This window comes from Esox lucius, chromosome 2 (genome assembly GCF_011004845.1).
Source record: "Esox lucius isolate fEsoLuc1 chromosome 2, fEsoLuc1.pri, whole genome shotgun sequence".
In the NCBI taxonomy this organism is placed as follows: domain Eukaryota; kingdom Metazoa; phylum Chordata; class Actinopteri; order Esociformes; family Esocidae; genus Esox; species Esox lucius.
The window spans coordinates 17,249,613-17,271,649 of record NC_047570.1 but is presented as its reverse complement, the minus strand read 5'-3'; the positions used below and the strand labels follow the sequence as shown (position 1 = coordinate 17,271,649).

Genomic DNA, 22,037 nt, shown 5'->3' with positions numbered 1-22,037 from the left:
TTGAACTAAATCCAAAAAGCGCAAAGCCAAAACTGCCAAAACCAGATCAAAAAAAGTATTGAAGTTTGTTGTTTCCGGTTGTAACAATATTAAGTAGCTTCAAAGAGTTGTGTGTCTATTTTAATTCCAGATCATAACACCAAAATGTGAACATCCGTGGGGGTGAATCCTCACGCAATCCACTATGACTGCTGAACGTGTGAGATCAGCACACTCAAAACGTTCACACGAATGAACTAGCAGACCTTAGTGCTGACACACAGATAGCTCCTCAACAACAAGACATAACCGATACCAACAGTTCAGCCCTACTTATTACACAAGCATAAACCCCCGCTGTGTCTTGCTTTCTATAGCAGTTCTAATTGGGCTTATGGTAGACATCCCTCATTCGCTGATTGGGGGAATATGCATAACTTCAAAGGTCAAGTATGACTTGAAGCAGCAGTGTCAGGATGGGGTGCACTATATCACACTGTCTGTCTGTTTTATAAAGACTCATCTTGCTCCTTTTCTTTGACCTTCAAACAAGACAAATAAGTACTTCTAATGAGAGCCGGGACTCTGGTTAATGTAAGTAAAGAATTACGGACAGTTGGCAAATATCTATGTATCCCTCATTGGCTTCTTACATGAAAGGCCAAATTTATCCTTGAAGAATACCTCTGTTAACCTAATTTCAATCGCAATCAATATTTCTTCTGGAGGGCAATAGTTCAACAGAAGGCAATTAACTTAATGCAATTCTACACTACATAAAGTAGGCTTTGACCCCATTTTACTTGTTAAGGGGGAAATCCATTCTTAGACACTGTACCTTCTTCGGTTTCCCTAATTATGAGTGATCAGAGTTGTTTCAGACATAATTATGCTCCACCGCTGAACCTTTCACATTTTGCAGTGGGAGAGTTCAACCAATGATGTAATTGTTTGACCAAGCTATCTAATCTAAAATGGGTCAAGTTTTGTTGCAGTTGTTGTGGCCTTTGTGTTTTGCAAAGTATGTACAATAGGTAATGAAATAACTCTGAATCACTTTAAAAAAAATGTATCAATAAAACTGATATTAGTAAAACCACTAAAACAAAACCTGAGGTCTACTATTACATATTTCTGTAAATTGTGCATATACTCCTTACTCATGAGGGGAAAAAAAATTAGTATCTTAAATGGCTTTAAAGAAAATATGATATTGCTTTCAGGTAACAAAGTTACAAGGTTTAGCTTTAAGAATTAGAACTTCATATTGGTCCCTCCCTTTACATGGAAGATAATTTGCAGCCTGTAAGTATTTGGACAGTTTGGTGTCTGTACTCCAACACATTGGATTTTAAATGAAGGAATGGCTAAGCCATTGAGACAGCCAACTTCAATTTACATCCATAAACTGTGACTATACAGAGTACCCTCACCATTATATTTAAAATACAACATTGCAGTTTCTTGTTTACAGAAAAACACGTGCAATTAACCAACTAGCCAACCTCCTGGCTACCCAGAAAGCTGCTTTCTCCAGCTGGGTTTGTATTTCCAGAGGAAAGAAGCCCAGTGGTTCTCTCTGCTCTGCTCTCCCTGCTGGAGATAATGACAGCTGCAGAAAACAGTTCTCCCACTGTGCATCCACCTCTTTCCGACAAAAGCTGTCTGCATGTTGTATGGCAGGGCCCAGAGTTTCTGATGGTTTTTCCAGGCTACAGCCATGGAGTTTGTCCTGGAACACTAGTGTTAGTACTAGTTTTCACAGTGAAAGTGAGAAAAACAAAACAAGGTTTCAATCAATGCCACTACAGTACATTAGGCATAATTTCAGTAAAAGCAAACATCAATCAGTAATGTAGGTGGTTGCTCAAAACAAATGATGTACTAATTATGCTATATTAGCTTAAAAACACAAGCTACAGTGAAAAGGAGTTTTGGCTACGATGAAGCAATTCAGTGACCGAAATAACTGACCAACACTACTATCCCATTTTCCTCAATACTATTTCTTTAATCCTAATACTTTCCTTCTCACTCACCTGTGGTCATATGTTGGGCAACACTAGGTAACAATACAGAGGGCCCGATATTTCTGATATATCCAAAGACAAAATCCCCCTTCTGATCTCCAGAAGACAGTTTAGACACTACTCACTGGCTCAGACCCTAAGGGATCTGTGTGACCCTGGTCAGCCAGAAAGGAAACGCTTCATCTGGGCATGAAAGGGCAGAGCTGAGCGGTTTAATTCCATCCTCTACTCACACATGGATCAAGTCTGATTGCTGTGCCAAGGAGGGCTTAGAACAGACACTGATACCCCCACAGCATTAGCAACAGGAGTTCCCATAATTCAGAATACAAGTGGGTCCAAAGGACAACGGACTGTACATTCAGTTAGAGAACAGGAGAGGAAGCAAATGCTATAGCAGGGCTCGACAATAAGGATGGCACAACGGTCCCGGGCCAGTAAAAAATAACGTTGGGACTAATAAAACTAGCAAATCATCGACCCGATCGGTCCACTGCAAAAAATAAATAATACACCGGACATCCTCTAGTTGTTACGTAATCTGGCACACCCACAAATAAATGCCTTGCAGCTCCTTACAAAGGCAATGACAACCTTCTCAAACAGTCCCTGACCAGCCATAGCAATAGCAAGACCAACTGGTCTGCATGACAGCCAAGCGAGTGGCTGACAATGCATCTTCAGGGCCCTTGGTCGTATCAGGAATTTAAATGCAGATCCCCATTGGGTGATTGCATGACTCATAACAACCGCATACCCAGTAACTGACAGACCAGCCGGGCGCCTTGTTCCCTGGGGTGAATAAGTTAATGTTTAAAAGTCAAATGTTTTGTTGACATGCCATTTAGTGTAGTGAAAAGGCACAGTGAGAACAGACGACACAGACAACCAAAGCTACCGTCAAACATAAAACGTTTATTATAAATGCACGGTAAAGGGGTTAGGGAAAGGGACCCAAGAAATTAAATAATATAGTCCAAACACCCCTAAACTGAACCTGCCTCAAGAACCGGTTAGCTGACTACTAACCAATAAAAAATACAGTGGGTGGTCCGCTCAGTTCTAACTATTGTTTTTAGACAGTTTTCCTAGGGGTTGTGTATGCCCAAGGGCGACAGACAAAAGGGTATATATCTATCAAAAGGGTATAAATCTCAAGAGTGTCTATGTCCATGTGGGGCAAAGCAAAAGAGTTTCTCTGGGAGAACCAACTGACTGGGTTTTTCAACTAGGGGATGTGTGATGTGATTGGGTAATGGAAAAAGGAAAAGGTGGTGCAATTAGGAGGAGTGTCCACTGATTGGTCCACCTCAGCATTCAGACGATGCACTCATGACTGCCAGGTGGGAAACACCAACGACGACAATCAGGAACATAAATGACACCTGGGCAAACAGCAGGAGGGGAAAACACAAACGCACATACAGGGTACCTGCATGCGCATACATGTTTTTATAAATTTTTATAATTAGAAATGTGAATGTTTTTTATGTTCTATGTATCCAGAATGCAACTCATAAAGGACTAACGATGTTAAGTAACTAAAGTATTTGGTTATATGTTGCAACACTGAAATTACAAATGTTGGAAGGAAAGAGAGTAAAAAACAAATTTGGGCCAAAACACTGGTGTTTCACCTTAAAGTCCAGAATTCTGTCTGTTTCCATTGACACGGGCCAGTGCCAGTCGGCCACTAGGCTGTTTCAAACCCACTTGCCCTGCTGGACCTTGGCAAATGTTTTTAACATTGAGCCCTGTATATTAATGAGAACTGGGATAATCTGATCGTACTGATCAGGTAAAACAAAACTGTAGCACAGTTTCAGGCCCAGCGAAAGATCACAAATAAAAATAAAGATTTTTTTTGTTTTACTTAGGGTCTCAAATTAAAGTTGACATCTAGAAACTTAACTTACACAAGAGGCAATTTTTGAAGTGTTGTGCATCAGCAGTTTTCTTTCTTCCACAAGTCACTGACAAAGCCCAGATTAAGCAACATTTTAGCTGGCCTTGTAAGGGCGTGTCGTTATCGTGGATTCGGAAAAAGGCACTCCGCAGTCAGCACACACTATCGTGTCCATTTTGTCACTCACTCACATAAAAAAAAAAAAAACATATGCAAAACTAAGCATAAAGTCAAGCAACATTAATCAAGGAAACAAATAGGCTAAAACAGATCATACAACTCAACCTTATCGCCAGAGGCTATTGTGCAAAGGAGCCCGGCACAAGAACCTTTGGAATTTGGCCTTAGTGGGATTATTTGTAGAATTCTATGGGACAGAGTATTTGTCAACTTCTGAATTTGGCTAATTAACCTACAGTGAGGCATAGCTCCAAAGGTATCAGCATCTGACAAAGTAAACAAACACTTGTCCATTACATCCAGTCTAGCTTAAGCCATCCACTTCATATTACAAAAGAGAAGCTAACCAGCAAGCTCTAGCTCATTTTGGCCACCCATGTTTATTAGTATTGCAGTTGCACAAAAAACTGCGCCATGGCCTATAGCATATATTGAAAATTCACTATTACAGACGATAAAGTTGTCTTGTAAGTTAACCTGAGGTAGCCTCATTATCATCAAAACCAACATACTTTCTATTCCACAAATGTGAACACTTATTTTTCTTGTCATGTAGAATCCCCAAACATATCTTAACATTGAGAAACATATGGGTCAATACCTTTTGGTCCCATGTATGATGTCTAGCTTTACACCACTATCCATTTGAGAGTGGTAATTAGTTGCCATATATCCACTTCTGAAATACAGCTAGTTCCTTAATCAAACTGTTGAAAATGCATGACACAAATCACAGATATTTTTCAATTGTCTATTTCGTGGGACCTCATCTGACAGTCATAAAAGATCCATTATACAACTACTTGAGCCACTAATCTTATTGATCATGTAAACAAATTAACAAGCAAAGAACCTGGTAGCCACAGAGGAAAGTGTTCGTAACTACCACTACTATCCAAACTTGGTGGGACAGAAACCTGTCCACTTCTTTTGGAGATGAGCTTCAAAAGTAGACAGGATTCATACCAATGTAGGCTTCTTAATTAGTGCTGCATTTTTTCATTGCTGCCAATTCGTATATTCTTTAATACTTTATTTTTCATTTTGCTCAGAAAAATTTATTAATGTGCATCTACATTTTTCAACAAAGTGTTGTGTTTAATGTGCTCCTAAGTATGCATTAAACTGCTATGCGTTGATGAGAGAAAGACGTTGACATTTACTGCAACTCAGCTTGGGAGTGCATTTTGGATTCCTAATTGCAGTATTATTGAGGAGCATTACAACACTTTTTTACATTTGTTGTTGCAGCAATTTAGCTTTTGGCACTCAGCCTTGCTTGCTGAAGCGTGATTACGTAATGAGTGCCCAACTACTATTTCTCTGAAGATTGACGACAGCAAAAAAATGCAGTGGAAGTGGAAAAATTGAAGTCTTTTTTTTACCAGTTCCTTGTAGGGTTTCATCTCTCATATGGAAACTGTCCACTTACACAAAGCAAGGTTATGAAGCAAGTTTTTAGATTTGATTTTGTAAAGGCTCAAGTTCTCTGTCATACATCAAGGCCTTGCAGACATGAACATCATCTGACTATTCTAAATGTTCCTTAAGTAAGCCAGAGTGAGCCTGGCAATTAAACGTATCAGTGCACAGAAGATGAGTGAGGATTTTATGTCACTGCTGTAATAGGATCTTGGAAGACATGATAATGTCAGAAAAACAGGCTCTAAAAAGTAAGCGAAGTCAGTTTGAATTTACATATATATCTTACATATTAATTAAAGAAAATTGGAGAGCTATGTAAGGTAACACAAACAACTATGGTCGTTACAGCAGAGCACGTCTAGATTTCAGATTTTAAAATCATTTGAATTAATGAATACATCAGCATCATTATCTTGATTGAGTCTGAAGTCCACATTTGACTGTCCACATTTAAGAATAAATGTCTGGTTTTTGGGTAGAACCATTCCAATTTGAATCACTCCATATTATAGTTTTGAGAACTAGCCTGGGGCTACAATATCGTTGTCCTTGGATCGACACAGTGCTGCTTCTCTAAAAGGAAACAGATCTCCAGATTTTCATTTGATAGAGATGAGGGGGTGCTCCAGTGGAGACTGATCTGAATTACACAGTCTGCTCTGCAGTGGAGAGATGACAGCTTCTGGGAATAATGAGGTGGGAGTGAAGCTGAGCCTGATGGGATCTGAGAGCTTAGCACAAAAACACAACATCACATGACCGGACAACCACACCTTGGAAGTCCTTCCTGTGTGTATAAGAGCTGTGCTTGAGGAGAGGGGGGCGGTCCTGGAATGACTAACAACACACCCACCTAACACATTCTCCACATGTAGGCACTGTAAACAAAAGCATGTAATCACAGACAAGAACGGAGTGGAGATCAATTTACAATGTTAGAAATCCCAGCTTCATCTGGAATGTGGTGGTCTGGGGGTGTGGGCCACCAGCTCTTGGATGTGACCGTAGTTACTAGTCAGGCACACTGCTATTCAAGCACCTCCTACCTACCCTTCTAGTCCTATCGCATGAAACTAAGATGAATAGACTGAAAATAAGGGGCTGACCTGGCCCACTCCTAAGTTATTGAAATAACAGCTTCGTGGTGGCTGGGCTTTTAGCTCCAACTCCGGGCCTGCTCTACAATCCCACAACCCTCTGACACGCCAAAGATGGATGCAAATGAAAGCTAATAAACAAGTTGGATAGAGGGAGTGTTTCCCTGGTAACAATCTATTGTGCCTATGGGCATGAGGATGTCATTGCAGAAACAAATGACGGACTTACCGAAGAGCTCTCCAGTGTAAATGTGGGATGTGTCGTAAGGAATCTCCTCCCCTGACACCTCCACTTTGAGGTCTGGAGAGAACAGGCTTGTATCCCTTCTCATTCGCAGGTTGAAATGCCTGAAAAAAGAACATGGAAACACTTCAAAATTTTTATCATATCCAAAAGTACCTAAATCCGTCTAGTCAGAAAGAAAGCTCCTGAAGGACTGGGTGGTGCAAGGCATTTGTGACAAGCCCTTCTGCTTTCAACCATGAAGTAAGAGCTATGAGAGTCTGTTATAGTAGTTCCAGACTGGTTGGTAATATTTCCGTTTTAGGGATGTAAGGTTTGAAATTCATCACAAAGGTTTTAGAAAGCAAGGAAGATCCCAAGGAAATATCTGTATGATGTACTGTGTAGAATTTAAGAAGATAACTTAATGTTCTTGCTCCCCCACTCTGATTTACGGACTATGCCACTCTGTTCTGAGCACACACACATGCTCCAAAGAGTCTTATCTGTCAGGGACGAGGTCAGAATAAGTGCAGGTGGATAAAAAGAAATTCTAAATCAATGAATTTGTTTAGTAAACACTATTTTAATATATCATCAAGGGGCACGTTCCTGAGATAGTACAGCAGTACTAAGCAGTATTTTTCCTAAGAAGGCTGATGACTCAGAGAACCACACCTGTCCTATCAGAAAACCATCACTACCTATTGCACGGAATCTGTTGGCACAAGTTCCTTTTTCCCCACCCACCAGGTTTAATTATAGGACTGTAGCCAAGAGACAGACATTAGTGCTCCCATTTATGAAGCATTTCTTAGGAACACAAGGACCAGATACTACAATTTCCAAAGAACATTTAGAAAATTGTGAGGTTGTGCAACAGAATTATTGTTACAAAGTTACAAATATCTATATAGAATATGATATCTTGAAAGTTAAACAAATGTTTTATCTTGGTAATGAAAAGACAGTACATTGAGTAGGTAACACTGATTCCATGTGTCCTTTTACTGTACTATACAGAAATGCATAATAATGGATACGATGTATTCATGAAGCAACACAAAGGCCAATCCCTCTAGAGGACAAATATTACACAATATAGCAACAATCAGATAAGTAAACAAGACGATCAAAACCATATAATTTCTCCTCAGTTAACAGAAAAGGAAGAGAGCGCCATCTTAGATTAAAAGTGAACTTTTGTGAACCGCTACGGTTAATTCGCTTTGTTGACAACAGAGGGAGGCTCAGGGCCCCTTTGTACTCTTACTGGGTAACAAACAACATCTGAAATTGACGAGGGCATACAAGCCCAAAGCAGCCCCCTGACAAAGACTGCCCCCAGGGCTGCTGGTAGGTTTCTGGACACCTGGTCAGTTCTACAACTCAGAGCTGGGAGTTACAGGTGTGTGGGGGATTACCCCTAACCAACTATAAAATGTTCCCATAAATGTAACTTTTTTTTAATGTTTATCATGGGGACCACTGATATGTCCCCACAAGTTTGAATTCCTCTCTCTTACCACTCTTGGATGGTGGTTTGGTCCTCAAGTAAACTAAAACAATGGCAGAAACATGCATGCTGGTGTTAAGACAGGTAAGTAGATGGCCACTGGTTGGGACCATTCATAGACCCCCACACTGGGAAAACACACCACCACAACAACAGAAAATGGACTGAAACTGGAGACAGGTGACATTTTTCTATTTTACAGGCTGTTTATTACTGTCTATTCTCAGAGAACACGTTGCAGGATTGACTGAGAAATTACTGTACACCGTAAGCATTATATCTGAACTGTAATAGTCTATAGAAAATAAATCCCCATGAAATGTAGGCCCAGAAGCCATGGAAGTCCATACAGGCTCTCGTATGGATCAAACCCAGAACACTGCCAACACCATTCTTTCACCAAGTGATCAACACCGGGCCACTGTCCCACTGCCCCACTGTCCCCCGGTCCCACTGCCCCACTGTCCCATGGGGTTTTTCATTCTTTAAAAGGAGAAACCAATAATGACGGACCTCTTAATAATGTAATGCCTGAATGGAAAACCACTGAAACCAACATTAGATGCTGTAATAATAACCATCCACGTTTCAACGGCATAGAAACAAACCAACACGCAACAGATGTGTATGTATTTACTGCATATTGCCCTTGCCAGATTTTCCACAGCATGGTGAATCCTATACTAACCCGTTCCCCAGGCTATTGGGCACAGCGCATTTCAGCCTGGAACAACCTTTTGAAGTTGTCTTTTAAGGAGGGACTGTATCATTATAGGATTCACCATACCGAGTAAAGGATTATGTTTTGATCTCCGAGAACCAAAATACTGTGTGATGTGGCATCAAATGGAGTGGCATTTCTGATGTTAGATCATGTAAACGAACACATCCAGTCTGAGCCAGCCACTCAGCTAATAGCCCCCAACACTCTCTCATTCAACAAGTTTTAATGAAGCACCAACAGCCTTGAGTTCTGCCTTGAGTCTGTGCAGCATGCATCAAGACCGTTCAGCTAAGAACGTTACAACACATCAATTGGTGCTTGGGTGCACAAGACACCTTGAGGTAGTGGTTTTGGAGATGATTAGTTGGTAGGCCTAGCCGATTAAACCAATGCCTATTGCTGAGGGAATTTATCACAACTTTGATATTGGCTAAGGTATATAAACTGCTCCATCAGGGGCTGCGAATAGAGGTGGAAGTGTCTAGAAACTATAATAAATCAGTCACTTCAGCTCTCAGAAAACAGTAAGAAATTACCAATTAATTATATTGGAGAATAATTATGTTGGCTCCCATAACTAGCCAAATATCCTTGAGAAAATGTCTGATTACCAAGGTTGGCTATTCAAATGTATGAAGAGTGGCAAATATTGATCCAAGACTTAAAACATTAAAAAATATTTGAAATGCATAACCATAATTTCCTTATATTTCAATTATTTATCAAAAGTATTTTTTCTTATGCTTTTCTAGCCCATCAGTCTTTTCCACCTAATAACCAGCTGTCTCTGGTATAGTTTCTCAAACTATGCTATAGGCTGTGTGTGGAGCTTCAGTGTGATGAATAATTTAAATTACCAAAAGCTTAAGGTCTTCATATATTTTTTAAATATATTTTATACACTTAAAAATAGAAATATTCAATTATTCTTCTCTACCCAAATAGGCCTCTGACAGGGCTGCCCACTGGCCTGGATGGGTTCCAAAATGTCAAGCCCTGAAACCACAAACACTTCTGAAGCAGCAGTAGGCTCTACAATAACTTAGTGTTGTTCAAAAAATGAAGCTATTTATCGAAGTTTTAAGTGTTAAATTATTTTAAAAAAACACTACACAATTTTAAAAAATAAACAAAAACATGTGTTTTTAAAACAACAGTAATTTGTATGGCCTTCCTTTTGCCATGTTTTGTGTTGACAGCTTTTTCTTATCTTCCCTGTCCAAGTGATCCAACACAGCTTCAGTCATGTTGAGGTTGGGTCTTTGATAGGGCCAATGTAATACTGTGACTGTTCCATCTGTAGACTTCCACCCCTAGTGGAAAGTCTTATCGTCTTTGCATGAGGTTTTGGTCATTATGACAGTGTTTACCAATCAGTCAAAGACGCCCATTTCTCGTAAGACTCCTACTCACGACTGAAGTGTGTACCTTGGTGCCAGACTTCATTTGATTTCTGTCTTTAACTTGCCCAGTTTCATCACATTTCTTCATGATACAACACAAATTGTCATTACTATTTATTGCAATTTTGTTTATTTATATAACCTCACGTTTTATATTGTAGTGTTTTTACAACAATAAACAGTTACGGCCCAGATAAATATAATAAAAATAATTCTACGGTGGCTTTAAAATAATTTTGCACAGTACTGCATATTGTATGAACTGACTATTTATTTGTTATCCTAGGCTAACAGCACAACTTTTAGAACAGACCCTTCACACATTAACAAAATATAATTTTCTTCACTTACACAGAAACATACTGCCGACAAATTTACCAACCAACGGCTGCACAAAATTACCCCAATTTTTACATAAATTTTCTGTCTTCTCAAATGTAGAGCAGTATTTTTAGAGTGGTAATGATGGCAAAGACTACAGCTGTGTGTAGCGATCCTTTAATGTCTCAGCAACCAGAGAGGGAACACATGCATGCTGAACACCGAGCAGGGGTGGATGGCTGAGGGATAACTCTCCCCTTCCAGGAACAATTTAACATACTCCCATGGGTCAGGAGGTACCGTTCACTTCTAAAACCATGCATAGGCCTTGTGCACGGGCCATGCATTCCCATGGATTCTGCATCCATGGCAGCAGCATGCTGTAGCACATTCGTGCATGAGCTGACAATGACTTATCTGGTCAACTACAGGGTGACTTAAAAAACTTGACGCTTGATTTTAAAAAGACTGAGCCACACCTACATCAGTGACCTTCTCAACGTCACACATTCTGCTCCAGCCACTCCGTACTGCTCATTGTGACCATCTAAGAGTTTCTCCATTCACTAAGAACTTTCAAAACAAAAGCATTTTTCTGTCTTAGGCCCAATCTGATGGGTTTAGCTCTAAGCCCACTACTGCCATATCAGCTTTTGCTTTTATTTTAAAATATATTTGTTATCATCATCATCATCATCTTATTACATTTTCTCAGATAACTTTTGAGATAACATTGAAAAGTGCTATTCAAATTAAACTTATTTTTAAATGATTACTGCTACATGTAACATTTTGCCTGGGAAAAGACATACTACAAATGTTACATTATGGAACGGCAACATTGACCTGTTTCAAATAGACAAGCATGCACCCAGCTGGGAGACAAGCAGGCACCCAGCTGGGAAACAAGCATGCACCCAGCGGAGAGACAGGCAGACATCCAGGCTGGGGGGAGACTGATAGAGATGAGATGAATTGCAGTGACAGGAAATAATTAGTAAATTTCTATATCAAACTTGTTCCCACAGGCCTATATTGTCGACACAGCAATACAGCCCAGTGAGAGCGGTTTGCACTCCAAATCAGCAGCATCCCTATTGTGTTACAAAATGACTTGGGTTTCAACAGACATTCAGTGCCAGGGCTCAATAGAAGCACACGCTATAGACCAGAACAGCCTAATCTCACTTCTGGTTTCTATACCTTTCCTCCATCCTCATCCCCCACACTACAGAAACTTCCTAGGCACTCTCAAACAAATCAAATTAGATACTCTCAGCACATTCCATTAAGTTCTCCAAAATCCCACTAAATGAATACATCCTCTATGAAGTTGCAAAGATCCCATATGAACACCTTCCCCCTGGACCTTCAATTTCACATTCATACCTATATCTGAGGTATATTTCTTCTAAATCGCTACTAGTTTTGTTATTTAGAAGTGGAACATGAAATGCGTCATTCAAGTCCCAAGTGTGACCTGAAGTGGATGGGTTTATTGATCCCTTCACTGACTGTAGAAGTCACCTTCTGAGTTTTTTCAGCAACACTGAGCAGTCGAGGGCACTCTGGCTGGCTTGGGATACATGGTTAGAATGGAATTTGGTATATTGCCAGTTTATTTGAAAAATGTATTGAAAAATTATCCTAAAGTTACAGTGCCCTCAAATTATTGGGACAGTGAAGATTTCATTTTTCATTTAGCTCTATTGATTGGAAATCAAACCGTTAAAGTATAGATTCTCAGCTTTTTAAACCATTGACACATAGTCCTAGTTCAGGGCAACAAAATAATTTGGACAGATTAACATAACCTAATCAGGCACTTGTGTTTTAGTATTTGGAATTTATTTTGCATGGAATAACGGTCTGATATCCCTGATCAATCCAATCAAAGATGAGGAATTGAGGAGGAAAGTGTGTGTGTGAGGGAATAAGAGGTAAAAAAAGAAGGAAAGCATGGCAGATGATCTTAGCCATGTCCTGAAAATGTCAGGCTAAGTGGGTCACTTCACTGGAGAACACTACCAGAACCTAAACAGATCCTCATTTTACAGACCTCTTCCTCACCCAGTAGTATACCTGTCCAGCTGTCTGAGTGGGAGCATCAGGCAAATCTAGGGGACGGCCTATGGAAAAACCGCCAGGGCCAGGTGGTTAATCTAGCTACACTGACAAACAGCCTGGTTGGCTTTTAAATGCAGCGAGTGTCTGCTTGAAGTTGCACTGCGTGTCACTTTCCAACACAGATGCTTGAGAGGAGCATGTGAGCAAGCGTTGGTTACCATCCCCGGCGGTTTAGCCTCTGGGTTGACAGGATAAACTCGGCTTAAACTTTGCTCTGATCCTTCCAGCTGTTGCTAGGGAAGACCAACTCTAATGGATCCTGTTGCTATGGGAGGAAAAAAATAGTCCCCTCCACTTCCTGTGCTGAGTGGAGATCATGGACATTAGGGTTCATGGAGGTTTTTGTTTAAGCCCCACCTGCCCTACCACCCAGTCTGGCCAGTGGAAACATGCGTCAGCCACTCTCTCATTCAAACATATTAGAAAGGTTATTAAACCAAACCTTCCTCAACACATAACACATGACTACCAAAATGCTAACAAACAGCCATATCATTTCCTGTTCTCTTTACCTCTAAATAATCTCTTGGCGTCAGTGAGCTCCAGTAAATCCTAGCCACTCCCCTCCAGGCTCAGTCAGTTGTATCAGATTAGCTTTGGTTTAGTACGTGCGTGTGGAGAGGGGCGACTAGTCTCGGTGCGACAACATCTCAATTTAGGCTGCTTCCTTTGTGAAAGTCAGGTGCTGCGTGTGACGTGTCCTGTCATAGTATTCAAAGTGGTTCGGCCCCATTGCTCTCAACTTCAGAGCCTCAGCAATCCAGTGCTGCCAGAAACAAGGCTGGAGATAGTAACTTACAAGGCAGATATTTCATTACAGATGAGGCATCTGGGAAATAGCTTCACTGGCAAACAGGGAAAATGTTCACACTATTTCAAACTCACCAGTCTATAAATTGTGGCCTCCTTTTCCTGCAGTTCTATCCTTTCTCACCCAGCTAGTCTCATCATTCTATAGGGTGCTGAGTATTTGAGCGAAGTGGAGCGAGGAGTGGCTCGTCAGGGTTTCCCTATACTAGGGTGTGGAAAGTTTGCTACCAGGCTGCCAAGCCTCCAAATAATAATAAAATTTTCCTAAATATTAAATAAATATTCCTAATAGCATGCAGGGTGTGTAATCATCTAACCCAGCAAAGCCAGGTCTGAAATCAAATAGCAATCTTACAGGAAATCGAAAACAACTGATATACAATATCAATAGACATTTTAGCACATTCATTAGCCAGAATGTCCACACGATGTTTGAACTGACGTGAGGTGAGTAAACAGCCTTCAGTGAAAGAACTTTGCTAACAACTAAAATCCTGTGTTTCTTTAGCCAGCTAGCATTAAGGACACCAGGGAGCCAAGGGTTGGCTGAAATCAAGGTTGTCCCAAGGAACTTATTTCATTCCCGGCTGGTCACTCATGCGAAGAGTGCTGTCAAAAAATACAATTAAAACAACTCTAAACTAGGAACTGGGAAATGCATGACTTTTGACTTCAATGGTTTCAGGACTAGGAACGTAGACAATGCTACAGCTAGGAAAAATTGCTTTTTATGGTCATCCAGCCTGGAGTTCCAAGTTGGACTGATGATTGTTGATGATTACACTTAAAGCTATGGGCTGGACCATCCTTGGTGAGATGCCAGAATTACCAACAAGGTACTATTTAAACGTGCACGTTGCTAAACAACTGGAGAATAGGGCTTGGATGTCCACCTAAATAAAATGCATTATTTGCCAGCCTTTCTAAAATATGTTTAAACCCATTTTGTGAAAATGATATGTTCTGAATCATCAAATAAACTAACACTGAATTGCATTAAATGCCAAAATGTCCCTCGGAAACAACATGTTCCAGCATGTTCCATTTGTTTTCCCACCACTCAGTCGGTCATTTCATTAAATTAAATTACTGGACATGCACTAACACAGTTAAATTATATGATAGGCCCATACATTGATAGACTTAATAATTGTTCCATGTACTCGCAATGGGAAAATAATTAAACTTCCACATTATTATTATCATCACAATTTAATTTGTGCATTACAAAAAAGGCCCTATTAACTATTCTTCATTTAACAAGCGGTGGCCATATTTCACCAGTAGGTAATGTGTAAACACACGGCTATAACGGAGTACATCTAGGAACACCCTTAAAAAATAAATCAGGCCTTTGGTCCTCCATGTTGATAAAAGGGACAGTTATGGGGTTTAACAATGGGCCTTTTACCCATTACAACAGTCAGATGAACTTTGGATGATGTATAGTACCAGAACACAAAACACACCTCCAAGATGTATAAGGGCTATTTGCCAAAGGAGAGTGATGGTGCTGCATCAGATGACCTGGCCTCCACAATCACCCGAACTCAACCCAATTCAGATGGTTTGGGATGAGTTGGACTGCAGAGTGAAGGAAAAGCAATACACAAGTGCTCAGGATATGAGGAAACTCATTAAATACTGTTGGAAAACCATTCCATGTGACTACTTCATGAAGCTAATTGAGAGAATGCCAAGAGGGTGCAAAGCGTGACTATTTAGAAGAATTTAAAATATACAGATTTTGATAGTGTTATTTCATCGTTTTGATGTTTTCACTATTATTCTACAATGTGAAAAATCATCAAAATAAAGAAATAAAATTGAATGAGTAGGAGTGACCAAACTTTTGAATGGTACTGAATATCTTGGTCGATATGAAGGAAAAGAGGTAGAACAGTCTTGCAAAACTTTGGGAAAATACATTGCCAAAATCCCAAACCCCTTTAAATCAAAAACATGAACTGAAGGACCAGGGTTACCACACTTTGTCGAGGGTCTCATATAGTCACCCAATACAGGTATTTATTTTTTAACCAATGGGCCTTTCACAGCCAATTTCATTTAGTTTTAATTGGACTGCCTGTGTAAATGCTGCCTTGGGGTGAAGCACCATTCCCCAGAGGTGACATTGAACAAATATGCTGATCCGTCCTTGACAGGAAAGTTAAAAACTATAAAATACTATTAAATAATACAATTCTAATATTTGTTTAGAATTGGATCAAAAGACCTGGGGCTACCACAAAAAGATCAGAGGCTAAAGCCTGTAGGCCCAGGCCTTAACATCACCACTGCTGGGTGCATTTTCCCCAATGTAAAGTACTTTGAGTTTGTAAACAGGGAGCTATATAAAGTTATTATTATTGTTATTATAAACCCCTTAACTGCGGATTTAGCAGGTCAATTCTGAAAGATCTAGATTCTAATGGTAAATGATTTTTACACATAGGACACAAACACTCTCTCTTTCAAACTCCCAACCTCCCAAATGTATCCAAATGAAACATCAAATCTCCAAATGGCTGTAGGCTGATCATATTGAGAGCTCGCAGCTACCATAATTCACACTTTAAACATCATTACTAATTGAAACCCAGACACTTACTGTTTCCCAGACCCTCAGAGTACAGTTTGCAACCATGTCAAATATAGCAATTCTTCTCTCTACTTGTCACTGAATGGCATACATCTCTATATTATTCATAGAGAGTTTATGTAATCCTGAGTAGCTCCTGAGGAAAATCTATACAGATAGAAGAGAACGGTAGGTAATTAAAGTTTCGTAAAGAAAAATCTGAGCATAGAATTTTTATATAAAATAATAACAAGAAACCCATCCTATTCTGCTGAAATATGTCAGGCGCTCCCACCACATCAAGGTGAATTGTAACACCTCAGTTTCCCTCAGCACTCCAGCAGTAAAGATGTGAAGAGATAGGCAGGTTATATTTAATGGAAATAATACTAAAACTTTAATGCACATCCATTTGCCTGGCTCACAGGAAGTGAAAAATATGATTGGTAAACAGAAAAATACAGTAATCTGTACGCTTTCTGAAACCAAATTGAGAAAGTTGCTAAGATGGTGGCAGCATGCAAAAACCTGAGCTTATTGTGCAGACATGACAAGCCAATTATAGCCCCCATTCTTTACCATCCCTCAAGAACTCCTTGCTGCAACCACGGTACATGTCTTTACTTGCCAAGTGCAATCTGTATGCACACATGACTATGTCGCTTCCAACACAAGAGTCTGTTAAATAACATATATTTTCAACACAACTGAGGGAAGCAACAACATATTTGTAACGTCTTGATGACCTGGTATGGAGGGTAAGCACAGTGTCTGATTCGAAATGCTGCATTTCTCTGCATTCTATTCTACCATGTTCATCTGCTGGAGGAAAGTTTGACCCATTGCAAACCAATAACAGCATAAGGCTAGTGATTTCAAATCCAAAGTGCCGACAAAAACAAAATGTTTCACTTTCCCGACACTTGGAGATCACTGTATGCCTGAAAATGAGCCAGTCATTTGTCTTATTTTTCAAATTTTGTGTAGTTATTTTGGCTATCAAGCTAGCTTATGTTATTTCAGCCAATGCTCTTGAGGGTGAAGACCTTTTTTTTTTTTATCAGCGATTACTGATGCTTCGTAGCTAGTTGCCAGAGAACACCAGAATTGGCAGGTCCACCATTGGCGTACGGTTCTCTTCTCAGATGAGAGCAGGTTCATACTGAGCATGTGACAGACATGAAAGAGTCTGGAGATGCCGTGGTGAACGTTATGCTGCCTGCAACATAATACAGCATAACCGGTTTGGCAGTGGGTCAGTGATGGTCTGAGGAGGCATATCCTTGGAGGGTCACACAGACCTCCACGGGCTAGCCAACAGGCCCCTTACAGCTGTTAGGTACCAGGACGAAATCCGCAGACCCATCATCAGACCTTACTCTGGTGCTGTGGGCCCTGGGTTCCACCTGGTGCAGGACAATGTCCGGCCTCAAGTGGACAGAGTGTGTTGGCAATTCCTGGATGACGAAGGCATTGATGCCATTGACTGGTTCTCTTGTGCACCAGACCTGAATCCAATTGAGAACCTCTGGGACATTTTGTATCAGTGCATCTGACAACGGCAAGTAGCGCCACAGACTTTCCAGGAGCTCACTGATGCCCTGATCCAGGTCTGGGAGGAGATCCCCTAGGAGACCATCCGCCGTCGCATCAGGAGCAGGCTCAGACAATGTCGGGAGTGCATACATTGAGTTGCCATGATGAAATTCACGCAAATTGGAAGAGCGTGTGATTTCAATTGTTTACTTAGATTTTTGGCGTGGGTCTGAATCCAGCCCTCAATCGGCTGGGGATTCTGGTTTCCGTGGACCTTTGTTAGGTCATTATATTCTCAACGAATTACACAATGTACAGTAAAGATTTTGATCTTTGATATATTTCATTCATCGAGACCCGATGTCTGATTTAAGTGTCCCCTTAATGTTTTTGAGCGGTGTGTAATAAATAATGTGCGCAAAAATCTGCACCAGAGATTAAACGAAAGCCTGAATGATCCACTGCATCCAGAGGATTCCTTCCAGAACCTGGAGCATCTATCCTATGCTGACGTGGCCAATATGATTAGTTTCTATAAAAGAAACCAATTTTAGTCTTTAATCTTTTTTTATTTAAAGACAGATTTACATCCAACTAAATCCCAAGGTATTTGTAGGATGAAACACATTCCACTAGAGAACCGTTTAGAGTAGTAATTTAGCCAGAAGTAGACTGTTACGTTGAGAACACTGTTGCAGATATTTAGTTTTATTCTTACATTTTGACTTTACCAGAACAAAGAACAGATTTCCACCGGTCTAACATCAATTTCTCGAGTTTCTGGGCCCACACAAGTCTCGTCTTTTTGGTGTCCTTCAGTAGTGGTTTCTTTGCAGCTATTCAACCATAAAGGCCTGATTCAGTCTCCTGTAAACAGTTGATTTTGAGAAGGGTTTGTTACATTTATCTGGGCTGTAATCTGAGGCTGCAATCTGAGGTTGCAATCTGAAGGTCTTGAAACTTTCCAAATTGACAGACCTTCAGGTCTTAAAGTAATCATAGACAGTCATTTCTCTTTGCTTATTTGAGCTGTTGTTGCCATAATATGGAGTATTATATTACAGACATTATGATGGTCTTCTGTACACCAACCCTACCTTTTCACAACACAACTAATTTACTCAAACATTAAGGAAACAAATTCACTTTTAACAAGGCACACCTGTTATTTGAAATGTATTCCGGGTGACTACCTCACGAAGCTGGTTGAGATAATGCAAAGCCTAGAAAGCATTCATGGCCAATTTTAAAAGGATGTCTACTTTGAAGAATCTACAATAAGAAATGTATTTTGAAAAATGGGGGCCAATAATTTTTACTGTGACCGTACACCACCGCTTTCAAACCAATCAGCTTTCAGGATTCAAATCATCCTACAACTTTTTTAAATCATACATCCTACTTTAGGGACTACTTAGGCAACTTCAGACAGTCCAGATAACAGGAATTTTGAAAGGCTGGCAACCCCAGCGACATGTCAATGCATGTCAAAAAACATTCCACCACCACTCGGCACCGCCCCACCGCTCAGCTAATCTGTAACCCACAAAACATGAGACCAAATGGTTTGCAGGTGGCGAGCTATTCATTTATAGATTAGAAAACATTGCTGTGCATCTTTGATTCACCATAGGAACAGCACCTACAAACAAATGACAAGAATGGAACAGGAACATTTCTAGAGCTGGGAATTAAAAGGGACCTTGAGATACGATATTATATAGGATATCACTTACTTTCAGATACAACGTCACACAATTCTTGTGTTTCCACATGTATCACAATATAACACTGCAATACATTTGGAATTTACAGCTTTAATTTATTTATTATTTTATATAATAATAAAACCATGTCAATTTGTTCAAACTCCATTTTTCAAACTCCCCATTTAATAACTGTTTGATAAAGTTCAGGGTGGGTTGCTAAGCAAATGTTATACTGACAGTGCAAAGCATACTTTTAGAAAATGTGAACAAAAATGTTACTTTATCCAATCGATATATAAACGGAGGGATATATTCTACACAAGTTTGCCCATACCATCTATTGGCTGATTTGCCCACAAATAATTTAAAAGAAAATGGAACAGTCAAAAAGAATAGTGCGATATGGCATTAGGGCTCTTCAGGATTCACCCCTCCATAATCCCCCTGCATTGCAGCATCACTAATTCTGTTGTTTGTGGACCCCCACCTTGTATCTGGACTGAGAGCAGAGGAGCAGAAGTTTGTGGGAATAAACACAACACAAACACCTTGTTATTTCTGTTACCATTGCGAAGCCAAGTGTTACCCTACCTCCTCTCACTGTGTGTGTACAACCCACAATCTCCCTGCCTGGCAGTTCCATCGCAAAGCCGAAGTTACGGTCCATTCAGCCTATAACAACAATTAAACTGCAGGCCTTCAACCCCCTGCCTGACCCTGTTCTCTCAACTAACAGTGTGATGATTAGGCTACATGTGACTGCAATGCTTTGAAATTTGATTCATTGTCCGCCTCTCTTTCTGTAATGACTGACTCAGATAAAGCCAATGGAATCCCTTAGCACCCACCATCTGTCTTCTCTACCGGTTTGGTTGAGTCGGTTTGGGCGGCCCCTCCAACCTGCCCTGTCTGTCACAGCAGACCAGGTGAAATATGTGAGGGGAGCCTGGATAGGAAAGGTAATTCTTCCTGAGCTTCTCAAGGACTCAGCACACTATTAATACCTACTGCAGCCGGGGACGTTAGGCGACAGCGTTTGTAGGGCGAGAGAGAGACCGAGTGAGGGTGGGAAGGTCGAATTGAGTGTGTGTGAAAATGAGAGGAAGTCAGAGAGCAAGCAAGGCATTGTGAGAGACAGCGAGGTATGAGACAGCGAGTGTAAGTAAATGAGATAGAGTGACAGATGAAGAGGAAGGAGAGCAGCCTGACCTGCGTATACACCCAGCATTAGGCCACTGAGGATCTGAGGTTAGATTTACTGCCACTTCCTCTACTTGTTATTCAGCCCGGCACACCCACTACTGCCTCTGGCCTCTCCACTCCTTATTAATGGGGCCCTATAACAATCGATATGGCCTCATCATTTCAGCCATTTCCTCCTCATAACTAGACAAACCTTGCCAGGCATCGACCAAGTCACGGCCGCAGTCGTTAAAAGCAGACTAAGAAATAGAGCTGGGGAAGCATTTTAGTAGAAAGGGTTTTACAGGGAAGCCTCGCGTGAACTGAATGAAACCATTATAGCAATAGTTGTCAGTGCAATGTTGAGTTTTATTAAAAGATAAAACCTGGTGAGGCATTTAAAAAGTCTGTTTAATTCATTAAAACATTAATTAAAAATACGGGAGCATCACATGTTTCTAGAAGGCAGGAAAGGCTCCACCACGATATGGATGACACTAGTTAACCCTCCAGCTTCCATTATTCCCATGCCTCTCAAGCCACCAGGATCACAAGCTTTCAAACTGCACAGGCAGCAGAAGCAATTTTACAGTTCAAATGCATCCGTATGAACATGGCGTGGTCAGCGAATCAGGAACAAGGAGGCAGGACAAAACACATTCATTCTACAACAGCATTGGTGGACAGAAAGCACACAACCATAAACCCTGAGAGTGAGTGTTTAACCCAGAAAAGACCCACCAGTGCCCGGCTGGCCTGCCTGCCTGAAGCAGCTGCCAGCTGGGACAACCTCAGATGGCAGCACTGCCAAAAGACCGCTCTCTGACGGCTGAACTTTAATGTGAAAGAGACAATCATACAGTATTTCAGGAAAAAGAGAGTCAGACACACAGATGGAGAGACAGACAGAGAGAGACAGACAGAGACACATTGTATATGTAAAACATCTGAACGACAATAAACATCTCTCTACCCCAGTGAATAATGATCAGAGTTGTGAAAGCTGGTCACCATTATCTGAAATCACTTCCCTTGTTAAAGGTCAGCAGAGTTTGCTATAAAGGGAGTCAAGTGAGCCCATAGGCAAAGGCAGAAGAGCGTCCCATAGAAAGAACATCCAACAGAAAGTCTACACAGAGTTTCATGCATTTTTTCACTTATCTACTCACCATTTACTCAACATTTGTAAGGGGAATGTGTTTACTATTGTTAAATTAAACTGAATACTAAAAATACAAAACCAGATTATAATTGAATATTTGCAATTTATAACCATTCAACTTTGAAA

At 40.5% G+C, this 22,037-nt stretch overlaps 1 protein-coding gene across 3 annotated transcripts in view; it reads right to left on the bottom strand.

Moving 5' to 3' along the window:
- Positions 1–22,037, bottom strand: part of adam10a (ADAM metallopeptidase domain 10a) — a 69,260-nt gene that overhangs the window by 21,576 nt on the left and 25,647 nt on the right. For 2 of the 3 annotated variants that reach the window (XM_013138492.4, XM_029125093.2), the window contains one exon: positions 6,847–6,965. In XM_013138492.4, coding sequence (XP_012993946.2) covers positions 6,847–6,965 — 119 coding nt within the window. Of the gene's footprint in view, positions 1–2,018; positions 2,212–6,846; positions 6,966–22,037 lie in introns of those variants that run through there. The other variant, XM_029125095.2, reaches the window with a different exon arrangement.